Below are 22,457 nucleotides of genomic sequence, written 5' to 3' on the forward strand. Positions count from 1 at the left end.
GGATCTTGCAAGATACAGGTGCCCCCCCACCCCAGTGTGAGGCATTCCAAGGTATAATACTGTCCATTATTATATAGTTTTACAAACTCTTTCCCTTCCCACCTGGATTTTCATAGCCTCTTAGAATTTGAGTTACAGTCTAAAAAAATCTGACCATCCCATGACATATCTCTAATATGACTCCCCCCCATCATATAATGCTTGTTATGTTGATGAACCTCATCCATCACAGGGGGTGTGGGGGATAATATTCAAGTACCTAATTGCCCAAATTCAGTTGCCTTGGGTCACCTTTGACTGGTTGGGGACTGGTTTCTTCTAATCTTGGGTCTGTCATTTTTGGAATGGGATTAGAAGATCTCCCCCAGTTTTGGAATTGGTTGGGGCTATTCTCCCTTTGTAATGAATTTCTTAGGCAGCCCCCATCCTATGAAGACCAACAGCACACTAATCTAGAATAGTTGAATATTCTTTGAAGACACTGGTTTTCCTTGAATACACCTTAAAGCAGGGTTGGCCAACATTTTAGCTCTTCTGGGTTGCTTTGGTCAACAAAAACTCTTTAATGTTCACATCAAAGTCATCACTAGTTGTTTTTGTTTTACCACTACACTGTAATAACTGGAAGACTGAATGCATTCAAAGACTTCATGTAATTCTGCCTCTAATTTACATGTGAATCAAGACATCACCCATACAAGTTTCTTAAGATATTTTATTTCTTTCTTTTTTCCAATTTCATACAATGGTAATTTTTACTAATCAATTTTTTGCAAGGTTTTGAGTTTTACATTTTCTCCCTTCCACCCTTCCCTCCTCCCCCCCCCAACAGAAAGCAATATAAGTTCTACATTTATAACCATGCTAAATATAGTTCCATATTGATCATGTTGTGAGAGATGAATCAGATCCAAGCAGAAGAAAGAAAACATTGGAGAGAAAAAGATGGTGTAATAAAGAAGATAACTTTTTAAAACTAAAGTTCCTTCTCTGGATATAATGGTATTTTCCATCATGTCTTTTAAAATTATCTTTGATTATTATTTTACTGAAATGAACAAGTCCATCATAGTTGATCATCACCCTATGTTGTTAGTGTGTACAATGTTCTTCTGGTTCTACTCACTTCACTCTGCATCAAGTCATGCAAGCCTTTCCAGGCTTTTCTGAAAGCCCAATGATTTCTTAGAAAACAATAGAGTTCCATCACAGACATATACCACAATTTGTTCAATCATTCCTCAAATTCCAATTCTTTGCCACTAGATAATAAGCTGCTATGAATATTTTTGTGCATATGAGATTTTTTTATTTTGTTTTTGAAAGGCAATGGGGTTAAATGACTTGCCCGAGTTCACACAGCTAGGTAATTATTAAGTTTCTGATACAGGATTTGAACTCAGATTCTCTTGACTCCAGAGCTGATGCTCTTTCCACTGCACCACCTAGCTGACCCTACATGTGGGATTTTTGTCCTTCATAATCTCTCCAGAATACAGACCTAGTAGTGGTATGCAAAGTTTCACTGCCCTTTGGTGGTGGTCCAGCAAACCATTATACAACTTTTACCTAACTCAAAGTCCTGTGGCAACAGATAAGTAAAGAAGTAGTATGTATGGTTACACTTAGGAGTTGTAGTCACAACCTTGCACATAGGTAGCTACAGTGAAAAAAGCAGGGATAATAATCTTAATCTCAGACAAAGTACTTGCAAAAATAGATATTAATAAAAGACAAGGAAGGAAACCATATCCTCTTAAAAGGTACCTTAGAAAATGAAGTAATTTCAATGTGTGCAGCACTTGCTATAGTATCCAAATTCTTAAATGAAAAATTAAATGAGTTACTGGAAAAGGTAGAGAGCTAAACTATACTTGTCAGGGACCTCAACCTCCATCTCTCAAAATTAGTTAAATCTAAACATAAATCAGATAAATCTAACCATGAATGTGGCCACATTATTCCTTGGTATTTTCATTTTGTGATCCCCTTCAGGAGGGAATTGGTGGATTCTTTCAGTGACTCTTGCCTTCTGGTTCCAGGATATCAGGGCAATTCTCCTTAATTAAATCCTGAAGAATGGATCCTGGCTCTTTTTTTTTTATCAAAGTTCTCAAGGAATTCTATGATTCTTAAAATTATCTCTCCTGGTTCCTTTTAAGGTTAGTTGTTTTACCAATGAGGTATTTTAAATTTTCTTCTTATTTTTCCCCTTTTTGATTTTGTTTAACAGGGTCTTGGTGTCTCATGAAGTCATTAGTTTCCACACATTCCAATTCTTATTTTAGAAAAGAATTTTGTTCATTTTCTGTTTGCAGCTCCTTTTCCAATTGGTCAAGTCTATTTTCCATTTGCCCAATTGTGTTTGGTGGCATTTTCTTTTTATACATTTGTCCAATTGTATTTTTTTTTTTTTTTAGTTTCTGCAAGGCAATGAGGTTAAGTGGCTTGCCCAAGGCCACACAGCTAGGCAATTATTAAATGTCTGAGGTCAGATTTGAACTCAGGTACTCCTGACTCCAGGGCCAGTGCTCATCCACTGCACCACCTAGCTGCCCCATCTAATTGTATTTTTGAGGGTTTGTTTTCTTCTGTTATTTTTTGTTGCAAGATGTTAATTTTCTCTTGCATAGTATTAATTTTCTCTTATATTTTTTCCTTAATTTTTCCATTTGATTTTTAAACTCCTTTCTATTCTCTTCTAAGAAGTCTCTTTTTGGGTCAGAGACCAATTCACATTCACCTCTGAAGTTTCACATATAGGGCCCCTTCTGTTGTCCTTTTCTGAGCTGGTATTCTTATCTCCAAGGTAACATTCAATAGAACCTGCATTGTGCTGGCCTTTCTTCATTTTGGGTTGTTAGCTTTCCCTAGGGTCTTGGGTGGGTAGGAGTTGGTTCTCACACCTTCAATGTTGAGAACCCCAGAGGCCTTGCACATTGGGGTTAAGAACTCTGGAGGTTTCTCAATGGATCCACCAGTAAGGAAGGTCAGAAGCTTTCTTTGGATTGTCTATGTTAGGGGCGTCAGTAGCCCATTCCCCAGACCTGAGGCTGGATCTGGGCTGTCCTTACAATCTGGGTAGACCATCAGGGCTGAAAACTTCAGAGGTTCCCTCTGGATAATCAGAACTGGGGAAGATCTCCCAACCAAACTCAGGCCTTGGGATAAGGTGTGAACAACTAAGGCTGTTTCTGTGTTTGTACTGGAAATGCCAGGCCCTCCCACAGGAATGTTGGAGGCTCCTCTGGAAATACAGAGGCTCCACTGGAAACTCTGGAGTTACACTGAAAGTATGGGTGCTCTTCTGGACACACTGGGGGTTCCGCTGAGAACAAGGGGGATCATGGAATGGGCCTTCCAGACTAGTGACCAACTGAGTGTCCTAGGTGACCTGAAAACTGTGCTGGAGCTCTCCCCATCTTTCCTCCTTGCTCACCACAAAGGCTTCCATGGTGGTTCTCAGGTCAGTCCCCCTGCCTCACCCTCCACCTGTGTGATAGGGCTCTACTTTCTTCCCTGGGCACACCATGCTCCCCCACGTCAGACCTTGCTGGGAGCTGTTCCCCTCTGTTCTTCTATAGGTTCTGCTCAAAATCTGTTAAGAGACTTGATTTGTGTTCAATCTGAGGCAAAGCCAGGAGGCCTTGAAACAGATCCTGGCTTCTCTCTACTATCTTGACTGGAAGTCAACAATACCTATTCTTGACTATAGACAACACCACAAAGTTCACACCAACACACATGCTGTGGGTAGGGCCACAGGTTGAACACACCTGTCCTAGAGATTGGGGGAGGCTGAGAAGATGACCTGTGAAGGAAAGTACAAGATCCTCTAGATTTAGATGTTACCCAATGGGCTTGTTCTGTGAAAGGGAATACGCATTTTAGCTTGATTAAGTCTTAATAAAATAGAATTAAAATCAATTTAAAATTTTGCAAATTCATGACATTAGTGGAACATACAACTTAAAGAGATATAACAGAGTTTATTACAGTTAGGGATTGAATTTCATGTCTTAAAGAGATATGAAAATGGAAATTTTTAAATAAAAAAGCATTTTGTTTAGCTGAAAACCAAGAATTTTATTTTTTAATGAGATTTATTTTGAATTTAAAAATTTTTCCCCCTAATCTTTCTTTCTTTCCCCCACTCCCCACAGAAGGCAGTCTGTTAGTCTTTCCATTGTTTCCATGGTATACATTGATCTAAGTTGAATGCTATGAGAGAGAAATCCTATCCTTAAGAAAGAAAAATAAAATATAAGAGATAGCAAAATTACATAAGATGAAGGTTTTTTTTCTTAATTGAAGGTAATAGTCTTTGGTCTTTGTTCAATTTGTTCAAAGTCCACAATTCTTTCTCTGGATACAGATGGTATTCTCCATCACAGACACCCCAAAATTGTGCCTGATTGTGGCACTGATGGAATGAGCAAGTCCATTAAGGTTAAAACCAAGAATTTTAAATAATAGAAGTGAACAAATTGAGAAATTACAATCAATGAAGGATGAAGATACAGTCATTTAAAACTCAGAAACAAATTAAATCATGTAACCCTTGTTACATTTGCTGCTGTGCTCCTTGGTGGTGAGGGTTGGCATTGTAGTAAAGAATGGGTATAAAATTCTCTAAGTAACCCCTGAAGGATTTTTGTTAGTCAATGAAGCCTAGAAGTTGGACATTCCAGAATTACAACTATAAATAAATTTTGAATAAATTGTCTGCATCCCTTAAATAAATGTAAAGAATTACAAGGGCCCAAATATTCAAAAACCAAAAGCCCTCATCATTCAATATATTCACAGGAAAAGTTTTATTCTTTTTTTAATCCTAAGAAACACAGGGGATTGCATAGATGCACTCAGTTTTTCTTCTTCTTGTCAGTACAGTTTCTTTGATATTTATAAAATTAGGAGAAAGCACTTATAATACTTTCCAAATTTCCATATATTTCTTAATAAACTTTTAGAGTACTCCAGTTCTTTCATTATGGACTTCTAACCATAAAAAGATGTATCAAGTGTTGGAAAGTTGGTTATAAAAGTAAAGAAAACTACTTACTTGATTTTAAAAAAAAAACAATCATTTCAGGAAAATCTGGAAAGACACACCCAAAGAAGTGACCAGGATTAGAAGAATATTCTACACAATAACCACAATATTATTTGGTAAAGGACTGTGAATGTTTTAGCTGTTCTCAGCAATATAAAGATCCAAGGAAATCCAAAAACACTGATGGTGAATCATACTATCAATCTCCAGAGAAAGAATGGATATTGTTTGAATATAGAATAAATCACGTTATTTTTCACTTTCCTTAATTTTGTTGTTTTATTCAAGTCTTTTTTGTACAAAGTGACAAATGTGGAAATGTTTTACAAAATTACACATGTATGACATATGTGTTTGCTTACATTTTCAGAGACAGGGAAGGGGAGAAAGGGGAGATGGAGAGAATTTGGAACTCAAAACTTTATATAAACAATATTTTAAAATGAAAAACTCATTTAATAACTGTCCCAGTCACCCAATTAATTATTGGAAAGAATCTGAAAGCACAAGCACCACTCTATACATTTCAACTTCCTTCTCTGCTAAGACTTGGCATATTTCTTCATCTCTCTCCTTTTGAAGTCATATTGGTTCTTTGTATTTTCCCAGCATTACCTTTCAGTTTTTTTGGTGATTATTATTTCCATTGACTTTGGTGACTGGTGACTCAGAGTATAGAGCAGTGAGCCTGAAGTCTGGAAGATATGAAATCAAATTCAATCTGAGCCACTTCCTAAGTGTGTGACCTTAAGCAATTCAATTCTCCTCTGTTTTGTCTGACAAAAGGATGTGCTATATCAACTTGAGAAAGAAATGGAAAACCCTTCAATACCCTTTCCAAGAAGACCCCCATTGACAACATGTTTCATGGGATCACTAAGTATTGATTGACATGACTGAATGAGTGAACCACAGTGTTGGAGATCTGGGAGACTTCTTCCTATATTTAACTTATTCCTTCTGTTCTGTCTAATAGCAAGGATCTGCTGGGGAATAAAGACTGAATAGTGATTGAAGACTTTTCCACATTCCACATTACTTATATTCAGATTTCCTGTTGAAGAATTCACTCTGGTATGCAAACATCTCTCTGAGCTTTACTGGAAGCCTTTGTCACATTCATTATATGTCTAAGGTATGAATTCTCTGGTATCTTATCAGTTTTCAGCTTTGATTATAGGCTGTCCCACATTTGTTACATGTTTAGATTCAAAAGGTTTCTTTTCTTTATGAATTCTCTGATGAACATGCAAATTGATGCTTTGCCTAAAGGCTTTTCCACACTCATTACATTGATAAGGCTTCTCTCTAATGTGAATTCTCTGGTGTATAATAAGTTCTGAGGGGAATCTAAACTCTTTGCCACATTCATAACACTTCAGAGGTTTTTTCCCAATAGAAAAATTAATCACTTCACTCAGATTTCTCTCCTGATTTTCCTCCTGCATTTGTCTCTGGCTTTCCCATTCCCTGGCATCTCCCAAATCAGAGTAGCAAAGATCCTCCATTTCCAGTTCTTTTATTACAGTCACCTCCAGGGATGAATCTTCTTTTGGCCTTTTGGATTTCTTGGTCCTTAAATGCAAGTCTGAAAGAGAAATAAAAATCTAACCATCCCCATTATCCTGAGTGAAAGAGAAAAAGAAAATGGTATCCTGGGCATGGGGTAAGAGAATGGAAAATGGTGCCCTTAAAGAGGCAGCTCATGGCAATAAGAGCTCTCATACATGTCCTTCTAATCGGAGGTGATATTAGGCAGGGGATAAAGGAGGGGAAGTGAACAATCACCTAAAGACAAGAGGCAGAATGGTGCCTGTTCAAAGTGATCAGAGATGGGGAGAAGAAATTAGGAAAAAAGCAATGTGAAGTGTATAGACAAAGATTGGGGTCTTCTGTATAACCAGATATATGGGAAACATGAAGAGGCTCTGCAGGGCCACATCCAAAAGAAGTCTTCTGCCAAGGAATTCTTCTCCCAGGCAGGGGAGCAACTTTTCTGCAACTCAGAGTTTCCTACACCATTGAGAAATGAAGCAGCTTGTTCATGATTCCATAGTCATTATGGTGAGAAGAGAGACTTAACCCCAAATCTTCCAACCACAGAGCCAGCTGCCTCTGTCCTATTCCCCCATGCCTCTTTTGATCTCCATGTAAGCTGAACTCTACTGACCAGTCCACCCACTTCAATGTAAGAGAGATACACAGGCCCTGTAACATCTTAAATCAAAGTCATGAAGAGAGACTGGGATACTCAACTCAGCCACAGACTTTGGCTTGTACTTCTAAGAATTCCTGAACCAAGTAGTTTATACAGCCTGATGAAGTTTACAAGAATCCAGGTGGAGACCTAAAAGGAGGGCAGCACGTTTGTCAGCTGGGCCCCCAACCCTCTAGGAAAGGCTCATCTTCCCTCCTTCTGACTATTCCCTTTGGGAATCCTCATCTTCCCCTCAGAGCTGAAGGTTGCATTGGTCATGTACATCCCCAGATCTCAGAAGGGCAGTTAGTAAAGATGAAGATGGCATTTCCCTCCCAGTCATGGAAGTTCATGGAGACTAGGAGCAAGTGAGTGGGGAGGATGGTAGAGCACGGACTGAGAATCCCTGGAGGGGGAGGTCCCTTTATCTTCCACTGGCACCTGCTGGTCACCTTACCATGAGTAGTTGGTATAAATATGGGGCATTATGGATGCGGAGGCAGAGAGGATGGACCAGAGTTAGGAAGCCCTGAGTTCCAAATCTGCCTGAGATACTTCCTAGCTCTGTGATCCTGGGCCAGTCATGAGCTGTCTGACTCAGTTTCCTCGACTATCAAATGGGTCTCCCAGGGTTGTTGAGGATCTTTGTAAAATGTCTGGCCTACTGTAGGTGATTAATAAGAGCTTATTTGCTTCCTTCCTTTAGGATTCCTAGACATCTTATCCCATGTTCCTCAAAGAAATCCTGTGAAGACTGTACAGGGGCCTTATATCCCCACTCAACTTGTCAGGAGCCACAGAGTCCAGAGATCAGAAGCCCTGACCCACTTCTATCCATTGCCCTTGGAGCCTCTGTCCAACCTGCTTTCCTCTTCTCTTCCCTGGAGAAGATTCTTTCTCTTCTCCCCTTGACCCCAACCTTGGAAGGGATCTCTGGTAATCCACCCTCAATTATTAGGCATCATTTGAGGGAGACCAGGAACTGGAATGGAGCAAGAAAGAGGAAAGACCCCTGAAGGGACAGACTCACCACCACTGCCAGTGCTACGGAGGTCCTACCTCAGCTTTTCTGGGGAGACTGAGAAGCCCTGGCCCAAAGGCCCCTCTTTTTTTGCATTTCCCAACAGCTTTTTATTTTTCTCCAATATTCTCAGCAATAATATAGAGCTAATTCAGGAAAATCTTATCACCTTAAATACAACAGAGAGAACTCATTGTCAAGCTTATGTCTTGGTAACCCCAACAACTTAACACAAAAATGGTTAGCAGCATTAAAATAAAGTGCATTTTGTCCATTTTTTTTAGAAAAGGGTCTTTCCTCATTGTCACAAATTAAATTTTACCTATTTATTGTATAATAAAATTCCCATTTGCTTCCCAGAGTTGCGTTCAAGACATTGAGACAGTTTCTTTTTAAAATTTAAAAAAATATAAGGATTGGATCAACATTAGTAACTTTTTTTTAGTTTTTTTTTTTGCAAGGCAAATGGTGTTAAGTGGCTTGCCCAAGGCCACACAGCTAGGTCATTATTCTGAGACCGGTTTTGAAACCAGGTACTCCTGACTCAAAGTGCTTTATCCACTATGCCACCTAGCCGCCCCCCAAAGGCACCTATTTTTAGGATCAACTCACAGTCCTCCTCCACCCACCAGGATGTGACCACTTCCCTATCCCAGACACTAATTCTCCAGAGAGAGGGGTCCCATGACCAATCAATCAATCAAGTTAGCATTGATGATACAAAAAGAGATGAAGAGGCAGTCCCTGCCCTCAGGGAGCTTACTGGGTAGACAATTTGCAAACAAAGGTCAACTATACCAGCTACAGAATAAATAGGAAATAATGAAAAGAATAGAAGCTCTGGTCAAGTCAGCTAAGATGTCCAGTGCAATGGAGACTGGAACCTGAGCCAGGAGCTGAGGTCAAATATGGCCTCAGACACTCAGTGACTGGGGGAGCCTGGGAAAGTCACTGCCCTTATATTTCTTATTGCCCATCTGGCCTCTTTTGTCAGAGACTTCCTGTAGAATCAAGAAAACTGAGGATCCAGACCTTGCCCCCTCCCAGCACCTTCCAGACACTCACAAGCTCCACCTGAGGACCCCCTCCAAGATTCCACAACAAGAAAATGCTTGTCCAAGTCCACATTCATCTTACTTTGCTCTCTGAACAGAAGCCACAGTGAATTTCCCTGACCCCTTTTTCAAAAATACTGAAAATCTCCCAGTACTGATAGGGAGGGCATTCACCCACCACCCACAGAACTCATCAGGGAACTCCTCCATCCTTTGGTGGTTTTCATTCCCTATACCTCCCCTATATTAACTCCCAGAGATGAGCTCCCCAAATTGTAAGAAATACATTAGAGGAAAAAGGCAAGGCTCCAGGATGAGTGAAGTAACCCAGAATTTATGACATTTCCTTCTTATCTTCAGCAGCCCCACCATGAGAGGTAGCCACCCCTTACAGAAGCTAGAACAAGCCCCTTTGTTCTTGTCACAAAGGCAGGAGGATCCTTCCCCCAAACCCCCATTTCCTAGGAATTGTGGAAGTCACACTGCCAATTGCATGTTACTCCTTAATATGTTCCCCCACCCTGATCATGCCTCCACCTACATCACTACATCACTTGACCATTATAATGAACCTCCCAGAGGAGGAGAAATTAAAATTCATAAACTTCTTAAGCAGGCACAAAGCAATGAATTCAAGGACCCCCAGGTAACCCCTATTTCTTCAGTTATCTTCTTGGTAACTTAGAACTTTCTTCCAGGATGTGGGCTAGCTACACTCTTTGCATTTCACCAACTATCTGAGCCCCTTTCCCTTTCATGGAAACACATATTTCCCCAATTTCAGTGGCCAGCCTCCCCTAGATGTCTACAGGAGATCTCTCTCTCCTCCAGGAGTCAGTAGCAAAGAGTCCACCTTCCTGACCAACACTCTCCAAAAATGAAGGAAGAATTTCTCTTCTGAGATTCGATCACTAATTCTGACCCTCATTGGGATTCTCTCCACACCTGGAGTCCCAGACAAAATGCTGCAGGCAAGGCCAGGACTCATGGGTGACAGAAGGCAGTGTTGTGTCCCAGAGAGAGCCCTGCTTAGATCCCAGAAATGCAGTTTCAACTCTTGGACTATTCCTGTGACAATCACAGGGGTATTTCTCTTTTAGTCATCCCTGGTAAGATTCTTGCCAGAGTCTTTCTCAATATATTGTTCCTTCAGCTGGAAGATGGTCACCTCTCTGACAGCCAGGGGGCCTTCAGAAATAGTTGAAGAGCAGTCACTATAGTGCTTGCTGCCAGATATCTCCAGTAAAATGCCAGAAGCAGAACAGAGGTCTGTTTTCAACATTTGTAGATCTGTCCAAGGTCTTTGATATGACCAGTCTCAAGAGTTTATGGAAAATTATGTCAAAATTCAGTTGCCCCTAGGAGCTCATCAGAATTGTGCATCAGTTCCATGATGGCATGCATGCCTGGGTTCTGGAAGGTGGATGATGCTCTGGAGATTTCCTGATCGCCAATGGAATAAAACATGGATGTCTTTACTCCCATGGTTTTTAACATGATGTTTTCAGCCATGTTATCAAACACCTTCACTGAGGCTGAACATGGCCTGCACTGATGGTAAATTCTTCAACTTGAAAAGGCTACAAGCCAAAACCAAAGAGAAGGGTGTGCTGGTGCCAGTCTTCTGTTTACAGATGAATTTTAATTTCTCCTCTTCTGGGAGAAGCAGAGGCTCATAATAACAGTGATGTGATGTATGTGGAGGTATGACCAGGGTTGGGGAACAAAATAAGGAGTAATATTCAATTGGTGGTGTGAGTTATAAAATCTTCAGTCAATGGGGGTTTGGGGGAAAGATCCTGTGTCTTGAGTCAGGAATAAAGGGACTTGCTCTAGATTCTGTAATGTGTGGTTATTTTTGATTAGGAGGCTGCTTAAAGAAGGCAATGTAATTAAATTCTTGATGATTTTGCTTACCTTGGAATCTTGACTTTTTCCTCAAAGGTATTTCTTACAATTTGGGGGACTCATCTCCAGGATGTAACATGGGGGGCAGTGAACACCATTAAAGGGCATAGGAGTTCCCTCCCAAGTTCCAAGGTTTGTGGGTGAATAGCCTCCCTGCCAGTCCTGGAAGATTTTCAGTATTTTTGAAAGAGGGTGAGTAACCTAGCAGGGGTCAGGGGAATTCATTGTGGACTCAGTCTGGATCCTCAGTTTTCCTGATTCCACAGGAAGTCTCTGACAAAAGAGGCCGGATAGGCAATAAGAAAGTGACTTGTCCAGGCTCCCCCAGTCACTGAATGTCTGAGGCCATATTTAAACTCTGCTCAGGTTCCAGTCTCCTTTGCACTGGACATCTTAGGTGGCTTAAGCCTTCTCTACTGCAGAGCTTCTCTTCTCATTATTCCCTACTTATTTTTTAAAGGGTTGTTCAGTAGACCTTTGTTTGCATATTGTCTCCCTTACTTTTTTACCTTCTTTATCATCAAGGCTTGGCTCACAGTAGGTGCTAACTAAATGTTGATTGATTAATTGACTGATTGGTCTCATGACTCCTCCCTCCTTGGGATTAACATCTGGGTCAGAGGTGTTCTCAGCTCCTGGTGCCTGGGGGAGGAGCTGGGGCTGGTCTTAAAAAGATGAGTCTTTGGGCCAGTTTCTCAGTCTCAGAAAGTACAAGCCCAGTGGGGAGCCAGACATCAGTCCCCTAAGAAAGCTAAGGCAGGACTGCCGCAGCTCTGGCAGTGGAGGTGAGTCTCCCTTCAGGGGTCTTAACTCTTTCTTGTCCCATCCCCAGCTCCGGGCCTTCCTCAGCTGGTGTCTAATAATTATGGGGGAATTTGCACAGCTCCCTTCCAAGGTTGGGGTCAGGAGGAGAAGGGGAAGAAAGCTTTCCACAAGGAAGTGGAGATCTGCCTGGGCAGAGGCTGCAAGGGCAAGAGGCAGAGGGGCTCTTATGGTTCTTGATAAGTCATTCAAGGGTCCTGAGCCTTGTTTAATCACCTGGAGAGTGGGATATAAGACCCCTCTACAGTCTTCCCAGGATTTCTTTGAGGAACATGGGATAAGATGTCTGGGAATCTTGAAGGAAGCAAAGGAGCCTTTATTAATCACCTCTGAGTAGACCAGACACTTTACAAAGAGGATCTCATTGAATCCTCAACATCCCTGGGAGACACATTTGATAGTTGAGGAAACTGAGTCAAACAGAGTTCATGATTGGGCCATGATCACAGAGCTAGAAGTGTCTCAGGCAGGTTTGGAACTCAGGGCTTCCTGAGTCTGGCCCAGCCTCCCTGCTTCTGCATCCATAAAGCCCTCCACTCATACCAGCTACTCATGGTAAGGTGACTCAGCCACAGTAGGTGCCAGTGGGGGATGGAGAAACCTCCCCCTCCAGGGACTCTCAGCCCAGGCTCTACCATTCTCCCCACTTGCTCCCAGTCTCCATGAACTTCCATGACTGGGAAGGAAATGCTATCTTCCCATTCAATGGATTCCCTCATGGGTTCCTTCCCATTCTCTCCTGCCCAGCCTCTGCCCTCAGCAGGGACTCAGTCTGAGGAGAATGTCCAGAGGGACCCTGGGCAATGGGAGGAGCAGAGAATCCCTCTTCTCCCCGTCCCTGTCTCCAGAGTCCAAGGTTAAATTTCTGAGATTCTGGGATCTTGGATGAATGGATTGGGAAAGGGGCAGGGAAGCCCCATTTAGCCCTGTCTTTCTCTGTGTCTGTGTGTATCTGTGTGTGTCTTTGTGTCTCTCTGTCTCTCTGTCTCTGTTTATTCCCTTAGAATTTCTTTGAGTGACCCAGTCTCTCTTCATGACTGACTCAAGATGCTACAGAGCTTGTACATCTACTTACATTGGACTGGGTGGACTGGTCAGTAGAGGTCCAGCCTACTTGAGATCAAACAGGGTCTGTGCATCCTCCCTTAATATTGTAGTGGGTGGAATAGTCAGAAGAAGTACAATTCATATGGAGATCAAATGAGGCATGGAGAATAGGACAGAGAGAGCTGACTCTGGAACTGGGAGATTGGGGATCAAGGTTCCTCTTCTCACCATTCTGACTATGGTCCTGGACAAGCTACTGCACCTCTCAGGGTATAGGAAACTCAAAGTCCCTGAGTTACAGAAAAGTTGCTCCCTTGCTCTGGAAGAAGAATTCCTTGGCAGAAGACTCCTTGTGGATGTGTTCTTATGGAGTCTCTTCCTGTTCCCCTTACATGTGGTTTTTCAGAAGACCCCAATTAGTTGACGCTTTGTCTAAACACCTCACATTGCTCTCTTCCTAATTCCTTCTCTCCCTTCTCTGATCACCTTGAACAGAAATCAATCTGCCTCTTCATTCTTTAGGAGTATATTTACATCCTCTCCTTTGCCCCCTGACCAATATCACCTCAGAATAGAAAGTCATGTATGAGAGACCTCATTGCTAGTTGCCTCCTTTATAAGGGCACCATTTTCCATTTTCTTATACCATGCCCAGGATACCATTTTCTTTCTGCCTCTTCTAGAAAAGTTGCAATTTTCATTTTCTTTTCAGACTTGCACTTAAGGACCAAGGAATCCAAAAGAAGCTTCATCCCTGGAGGTGATTGTCATTAAAAAAAAAAAGCTGGAAATGGAAGATGCTTGCTACTCTAATTTGGAAGATGCCAGGGAATGTGAGAGTCACAGACAGATGAAGGAGGAGAATCAGGAGCAATATTTGAGTGAAGTGACTAATCTTCCAACATTTCCTACTAAAAAAAAGCCTCTGAAGTGTTGTGACTGTGGGAAAGAGTTTCGCTTTCCCTCAGTACTTAATATACACCAGAGAATTCACACTGGAGAGAAACCTTTTGAGTGCAATAAGTGTGGGAAATGCTTCATTCAACAATCACACCTCTCAGTACATCTGAAGGTTCATACTGGGGAAAAACCTTTTGAATGTAAGGAATGTGGAAAGGCCTTCAGGCACAGTTCATATTTGACCTTACATCATAGGATCCACACTGGAGAGAAGCCCTTTCAATGTGATATTTGTGATAAAGCCTTCTATAAATCTACATCCCTTATTAACCATCAAATCATTCATACTGAAGAAAAGCCTTACAAATGTAATGAATGTGGACGAGCCTTTAATCGAAGTTCAAACCTTAAACAACACCAGAGCATTCACACTGGACAGAAGCCTTTTATATGTAATGAATGTGGAAGAGCCTTTAATCAAAGGTCAAGCCTTGTTAAGCACCTGCGGATTCACACTGGAGAGAAGCCTTATGCATGCAGTGAATGTGGGAAAGCCTTCAGGCAAAGCACAAATTTGTATGTGCATCAGAGGGTTCACAAAGCAAAGAAATCTTTTGAGTCTATACATGGAATGAACCTGGAACAGCCATTAATCAAAGCTGCAAATGTATAAGATGCCAGAGAATTCACACTGGAGAGAAGTGTTGGACATATAATGAATGTAAAAAAGGCTTCAGGCAAAGCTCCAAGAGGCATAAGAGTGATCTCACAGATAAGAAATCTTCTGAATATAAGTAATATAGAAACGTCTTTAATCACAACTCAATATTTATTCCCCAGCAGAGGTTTTCTATTAGAGCAGAAAGAATAAGTTAAATATTAGGAAGACTTCTCCCAGATCTCAAACATCGTGATTTACACATTCCGTCATGCACAATGGTTTGTGACAACATTGGCCATGTTGTCAATGGGGTTTTCTTGGAAAGGATTCTCTTTCAAGTTGATCCAATGCATTCTTTTTTCCTTTTATTTTTTGCAATGTAGTGGGGTGAAGTGAATTACCCAGGGTCACACAGCTAGTGTCTGAGGCTGGATTTTGAACTCAGGAGCCCCTGACTCCAGGACTGGTGCTCTATCCACTGGGCCACCTAGCTGCCCCACAACAGAATTTTGTCAGAGGTGAAGGGAATTGACTAGGGTCACATACCTAGAAGGTGGCTCAGATTGGATTTGAATTCATGTCTTCTAGACTTCAGGCTCAGTGACCAGCCACCTCTGACCATCACCATCGATAATGTTGGGAAGATTCAAAGAACCAATGCGACTTCAAAAGGACAGATGAAGAAACATGCCAATTCTCAAACTAAGAAATTCATATGTGTGGTGCTTATGGGGTTTTTAAATTTTATTTAAGGCACTGGGGTTAAGTGACTTGCCCAAGGTCACACAGCTAGGCTATTATTATGTGTCTGAGGCCAGCTTTGAAATCAAGTTCTCTTGACTCCAGGGCAGATTCTCTATCCACTGTGCCACCTGGTACCTGGTGCTTATATTTTCAAATTAATTTGGGGAGTGGCAGAGATATTAAATGTTTTTTTTAATATTTAAAAGTTTTGAGCTCCTTCTCTCCTGTCTTCTTCCTCTTAGCTCTCTGAGAAGTAAGCAACCAGATATGTTATATATGTGCAATTTTATAATGTTTCCACATTTGTCACTATGTACAAAAGACTTTAATAAAACAATTTAAAAAGGAAATAGCAGGCTTCATTCTGTATTCAAACAATATCCATTTTTTTCTGGGAATAATATGATTTTTCGTCACAGTCATTTAGGATTTTTAGACTACTGAGAACAGCTAAATCATTCACAATTCCTTATTAAACAATGTGGTTACCGTATTGAATGTTTTAATCCAGGTCACTTCATTATGCATGTATGTCTTTCCAAATTTTCCTGAACTGATTAGTTTTTTAAAATGTTTCTTTTGTTAAAAATATTCAGTGATATATAGCATGACTCCTTGGAGATAGCAGGAATACAAAGAAAATTAGGTATTGTGAAAACAGTTGATATTTAAATGTTTTCCATGACTATACATACTTATAATGGCTTTTTTCCTTAAATTCTCAATGGATGAGGTGAGGGTGAGGGAGAGTAGGAAGAGAGACTTTGGAAATGAAAACAGAATACAATTGATTTCAAAGTCAAAATCATGACAATTTAAAATACACTGAACATTAGAAAATCTATTTGTAACAATTCTTTACTTTTAATTCAGGGATGCAGATAAATTATTTGGAATTTGGTTGTAATTCTGGAGCATCCAACCTTTTAGCTGTCTGGACTTTGGTGACCAAGAAAAATCCTTCAAGGGATGCCTACAGAATTCAATAACAATTCTTTACTACAATGCAAGCTATGCCACCAATAAGCACAACAAATGTAGCAATGATTACAAGATTGAGTCCCAATAAATTTGATTTTTTTCAATTTAGAATTACTGTTCCTCCTGCATTAAGTATAATTTCTCAGTCTGTACATTTCTATTATATTAAATTCTTGGCTTTCAGCTAAGCAAAATGCCTTATTAAAACCATTTCCAATCTCATATCTCTTTATGACATAAAATTCAATCCCTAACTCTGAAAGAATCTATTTTTCTAAGTGTGTGCTTCACTAATGTCATGAATTGACAAAATTTTGAATTGGTTTTACTTCTATTTTGCTAAGACTTAAGCAAGCTAGAATTAATATTCCCCTTTACAGAACAAACCCAGTGGGAAACATACCTAAGTAAATAGGATCCTCAAATGACCTTCACCAGTCATCTTCTGAGCCTTCCCCAACCTCTAAGACAGATGTGTCCAACCTGTGGCCCTATCCTAGCACATATGTTATGTTCCTTTGTGATGTGGGTTGCACCGTGGTCAAGACTGGGTATTGAATATTGTATGTGAACCCTATGGTCTTTTTGTGGACCAAAGAAACCCAGAAGAGCTAAAATGTTGACCACTCCTGCTCTAGAGTATATTCAAGGAAAACTAGTATTTCTGTTAAAGGGGCTGCTGAGGCCTTCCCAAGGCTGCTTTCCACATATGTTGGCCACCTAGGAATCTAACTCTGACCTGTGCCTCCAGGAACCTGAAGTATGCATAGCAGTTCAGACCCCAGTAAACAATTTGGCAGATGAGTAACAACAGGTTGAGGGTAACTGAGGAGAACTCAGTCCCTTCAGGGAGTTAGTGGGGTGTCTACTCCAAGTATATGAAGACTTTTCCTGGGAGAATGAGAGGATAAGAAGAATTCATTCCAATTGCCAAGAAGGCAGGTGAAGATGAGTTTTGGAGCATTTAGCATTTGGGTGTCATAGAAGACTCCAGTTTCATTGAATATACTTGAATACTTGAATGTTCCTTGAGGATACTTGTTTTTTTCTGTGGCACATGGCACCTGACCATGAATTAGAGCATAAGAACCTCATAATCAACTACGGAAAGGAAGAAATATTGAATGCATCCTTTTCAGACCATGATGCAATAAAAAATCACATGAAATAAAGGGACATGGAGAGATAGACTTGAAGCTAATTGGAAACTAAATAACCTAATTTTAAAGAAAGAGTGGATCAAATAAGTCATTGATAGAATTAAAGATTTCATCTAAGACAATGACAAAAATGAGACCACATAATGTTTGTAGATCTGACCAAGGCTTTTGATACTGTCAGTTGTGAGGACTTATTTATGGGAAATTATGTCAAATTTGATTGTTTAGAGCAGTTCATCAGTATTGTATGTCAGTCTCATGATGGCATGTATGCCCAGGCTTTCAAGATTTCCCAATCACCAATGGAGTAAAACAAGGATGTGTCCTTGCTCCCATGCTTTTTAGCCTGATGTTTTCAGTCATGTTATCAAACACCTTCACTGAGGAGGAATCTAGCATCAAGGTCGGCTTCCATGCTATGGCCAATTCTCAGCTTGAAAAAGCTAAAAGCCAAGACCAAAGTGGAGGGAGTGATGGTACATAATCTTCTGTTTGCAGATGAATTTTAATTTTGCCTCCTTTGGGAGGAGCAGAGGTTCAATTTAAGGGTCATGCTATACATGGGAAAGCATGACCAGGCTGGGGGAACATATTAAAGAGTAACATAGAAGAAGTAGTATGAGTGACATAATGCCCAGTCAATGGGAATTTGGGAGAGGAATCCTGCCTTTTGTCTCAAGTATAAAGGGCTTGTACCTTCTATAATGTGTGGTTATTTCTGATAATGAGGCTGCTTAAAGGAAGTGTAATTAAATTCTAGGTTATTTCTCTCACCTTGGCATCTTGACTTTTTCCTTTATGGTACTTACAATATCGGGGGCTCATTTCCAGGATCTACCATGGGGGAGGGAGAATGAACATCATCAAAGGACAAAGGAGCCCCCTCCAGAGTTTCATGGTTTGTGAGCGAATGCCCTCCTTGCTAGCCCTGGGAGATTTTCAGGTTTGTTTGCTTTTTTTTTTTTTTTTGAAAAAGGGTGAGTGACCTGGTTGGGGTCAGGGAAGTTCATTGTGTGTCTCTGCACAAAGCAAAGTAAGATGAATGAGGACTTGGACAAGTACTGTCTTGTTGGTGAAATCCTGGAGGGGGTCACAGATTGAGTATGTGAGTGTCTGGAAGGGGCTGGGGGGGTGGGGGTCTGGGTCCTCAGTTTTCCTGATTCCACAAGAAATCTGACAAAATAGGCAAGATGGGTAATAAGAAATAAGGGCAGTGACTTGCCCAGGCTCCCCGAGTCACTAAGTCCATATTTGATCTCAATTCCTGGCTCAGATTCCAGACTCTATTGCACTGGACAACTTAGCTGACCTGACCCTTCTCAAACGCAGCAGTTTTCCTTCTTTTCATTTTTTTCCTATTTCTTTTGTGTAGAGCTGGTTTAATAGACCTTTCTTTGCATATGTTTCCCCTTCAAACTCCCTGAGGGCAGGGACTGAGTTTTGCCTCTTTTTGCATTCTCTATACTTAACTCATACTAGATGCTAACTAAATGTTAATTGATTGATTGATTCATTCATTGATTGGTCACATGAGCCCTCCCTCCTGGAGATTAATGACTAGGATAGAGGAGTTCTCCAGTCCTGGTATCTGGGGGGGGTGGGGTGGAGATGGGACTGGTCTTAAAAAGAGGAGCCTTTGGGCCAGGGGAGCTAGGCCTCAGACTGTTAGGAAAGCCAAGGCAGGACCCCTGCAGGTCTGGCAGTGGCGGTGAGTCTCCCTCCAGTGGTCTTTCCTTTTTCTTATCCCATTCCCAACTCTGGGCTTCCCTCAGTAAGTGTCTAATAATTGTGGGAGGATTTCCAGAGCTCCTTTCCAAGGTTGGGGTCAGGGGAAGAAGGAAAGAAAGCTTTCCAGAAGGGTATGGGGAGCCTGGACAGAGGCTCCAAAGGCAAGGGGCAGAGGGGCTCTGGACTCTGTGGCTTCTGACAAGTCATTCAAGGGCCCCCAGCTTTGTTTTAATCACCTGGACAGTGGGATATAAGGCCCCTGCTACAGTCTTCACAGAATTTCTTTGAGAAACATGAGATAAGATGTCTGGGAATCCTAAAAGAAGGAAGGAAAGAAACCATTATTAGTCACCTAGAGTAGAACAGACACTTTACAAAGAGGATCTCATTGAATCAACAACCCTGAGAGACCCATTTGATAGTTGAGGAGACTGAGTCAGTCAGAGCTCATGACTGGGCCAGGGTCCCAGAGCTAGGAAATGTCACAGGCAGGGTTGGAACTCAGGCCTTCCTGATTCTGTCCAGCCTCCCTGCCTATGTATCCATAAAGCCCTCCACTCATACCAGCTACTCATGGTAAGGTGACCCAGCAACAGAAGGTGCCAGTGGCAGGTGGAGGGACCTCCCCCTCCAGGGACTCTCAGCCCAGGCTCTATCATCCTCCCTACTCACTTGCTCCCAGTCTCCATGAACTTCCATGAATGGGAGGGAAATTCCATTCTCCCCTTTACTAGCTGCCCTCCTGGGCTCCTTCCCTTTCTCTGCCCAGCCTCTGCCCTCAGCAGGGACTCAACTTCTGGGGAGAATGCCCAGAGGGACCCTGGGCAATGGGAGGAGCAGGAAATCCGTCCTCTTCCCCCACCCCCCACCGTAGAGTTTTTCTTAGTACAGCATAATTGTATGTAAGAATAGACAGACATTGGGAGGGGAAGTTGAGGAAGGAGTTTGAAGAGTTCTTGGGAGGGTCCTCCTCCCGGGTCTTGTCTGAGATTTCCCTTCTCTGCCACAGCTACATTTCCTCCAATGCAGATTCATCTATTCATCTGTCTCTCTGTGTGTTCTATCTCTCCCTCTGTCTCTCTCCATCTGACTCTTTCTCTTTCTCTGTCTCTGACTCTCAAGGCCAGCTCAGTCTTCCCTGACAATGGCCCAGCCAACACTGCTTGGCTGTTCTTTTATCTCTCTCTCTCTCTCTCTCTCTCTCTCTCTCTCTCTCTCTCTCTCTCTCTCTCTCTCTCTCTCTCTCCCTTCCCTAAGAGTTTCTTTGGGTGACCTAGCCTCTCTTCATGACTTTGATTCAAGAAAACGCTACATAGCCTGTATATTCCCATTTACAATGAAGTGGGTAGACTAGGCAGTAGAGGTCCACCTATGTGGAGGTCAAAAGAGACCTGGGGAAGTAGGACAGAGGCAGTTGGCTCTGGGGTTGGAAGATTTTGGGTCAAGTCCCTCCTCTCAGACATTCAGACTATGGAACCCTGGAAAAGCTACTTCACCTCTCAGTGGTGTAGGAAACTCAAAGTCCCTGCATTATAGAAAAGTTGCTCCCCTGCCCTTGGGACAAGATTTCCTTGACAGAAGGTCCCTGCTGGATGTGACCCTGCTGAGTCTCTTCCTGTTCTGTGATTATACAAAAGACCCCAATCTTATGTGAACCTTTTTTCTAAATACCCCACATTACCGTCTGTTTGGATGATTACTTTGCTCCCTTCTCTGATCACCTTGAACAGGAATCAATCCACCTCTTGAGTCCTTAGGAGACTGTTCACTTCCCCTCTTCTGTCCCCTGCCCAATGTCACCTCAGTCTAGAAGGTCATTTATGAGAGATCTCATTGCCATGAACCTCCTCTTTAAGGGTACTATTTTTCCATTCTCTTACCCCATGCCCAGGATAACACTATCCTTTCTTCTGCTTCTAGAAAAATTACAATTTTATTTCCTTTTCAGACTTGCACTTAAGGACTAAGGAATCCAAAAGGTCAAAAGAAGATTCATCCCTGGAGGTGATCATCATAAAAGAATTGGAAATGGAGAAGCCTTGCTACTCTAATTTAGAAGATGCCAGGAAATGTGAGAGCCAGAGACAGATGCAGGAGGAAAATAAGGAGAGAAATTTGAGTGAAGTGACAAATCTTCCAACATTTCCTTTTGAAAAAAAGCCTCTGACATGTTGTGAATGTGGGAAAGAGTTTCATTTCCCCTCAAAACTTAATATACACCAGAGAATTCACACAGGAGAGAAACCTTTTAAATGCAATAACTGTGGGAAATCCTTCACTCAGAAATCACACCTCACAGTACATCTGAGGATTCATACTGGAGAGAAGCCTTACGAATGTAATGAATGTAAGAAAGCATTCATTTCTAGTTCAAATCTTCTCAAACACCAATATGTTCACACTGGAGAGAAGCCTTTTACATGTAATGAATGTGGAAAAGCCTTCAATCATAGCTCAAACCTAAGACAACACCAGAGCATTCACACTGGAGAGAAGCCTTATAAGTGTGAATGTGGAAGAGCCTTTAATCAAAGGGCAATTCTTATAAAACACCAGAGGATTCACACTGGAGAGAAACCTTATACATGCAGTGAATGTGGAAAAGTCTTCAGTCAACAGTCAAATTTGCTTGTGCATCAGAGAGTTCACAAAGGAAAGAGTTTGAGCCTATACATGTAAAGAACTTGGAACAGTCTTTAATCAAAGCTGAAAACTGATAAGATACCAGAGAATTCACACTGGAGAGAAGCCTTGGACATAGCATGAATGTGAAAAAGACTACAGGCATAGCTCAAAGTTGCATGCATACCAGAGTTTATGCTGACAAGAAATCTGTCATCTGGAAAAGTCTTCAATCACAACTCAGTCTTTATTCCCCACCTGAGGTTTAAATAAGACAGAGCAGAAGAAGAAAGTTAAATATGGGGCAGAAAACTCCCAGATCTCCAACACTGTGGCTCCCTCACTCAGTCACATCCAACACTTAAGTGACCCTATGGACCATGTTGTTAATGGGGTCTTCCTGGAAGAGAATGCTGCAAAGTTACAAAGAACCAATCTGCCTTCCAAAGGAGAGAAGAAACATGCCAATTCTTAGCAGAAGTCCAAATGTGTGGAGTGCTAATTTTGCAGATTCTTTCCTATAATTAACTGGGGAATTGGGAGAGTTATTAAATT

The 22,457-nt window shown here is 41.5% G+C and overlaps 1 protein-coding gene across 1 annotated transcript in view; it reads right to left on the minus strand.

The window, feature by feature from the left end:
* LOC141510699 (uncharacterized) overlaps positions 1-22,457 on the minus strand; it is a 186,792-nt gene that overhangs the window by 46,969 nt on the left and 117,366 nt on the right. Inside the window, 1 exon segment of the mRNA XM_074220270.1 lies at positions 6,304-6,383. Coding sequence (XP_074076371.1) covers positions 6,304-6,383 — 80 coding nt within the window.

The sequence above is a fragment of the Macrotis lagotis genome, chromosome 1 (genome assembly GCF_037893015.1).
Source record: "Macrotis lagotis isolate mMagLag1 chromosome 1, bilby.v1.9.chrom.fasta, whole genome shotgun sequence".
In the NCBI taxonomy this organism is placed as follows: domain Eukaryota; kingdom Metazoa; phylum Chordata; class Mammalia; order Peramelemorphia; family Peramelidae; genus Macrotis; species Macrotis lagotis.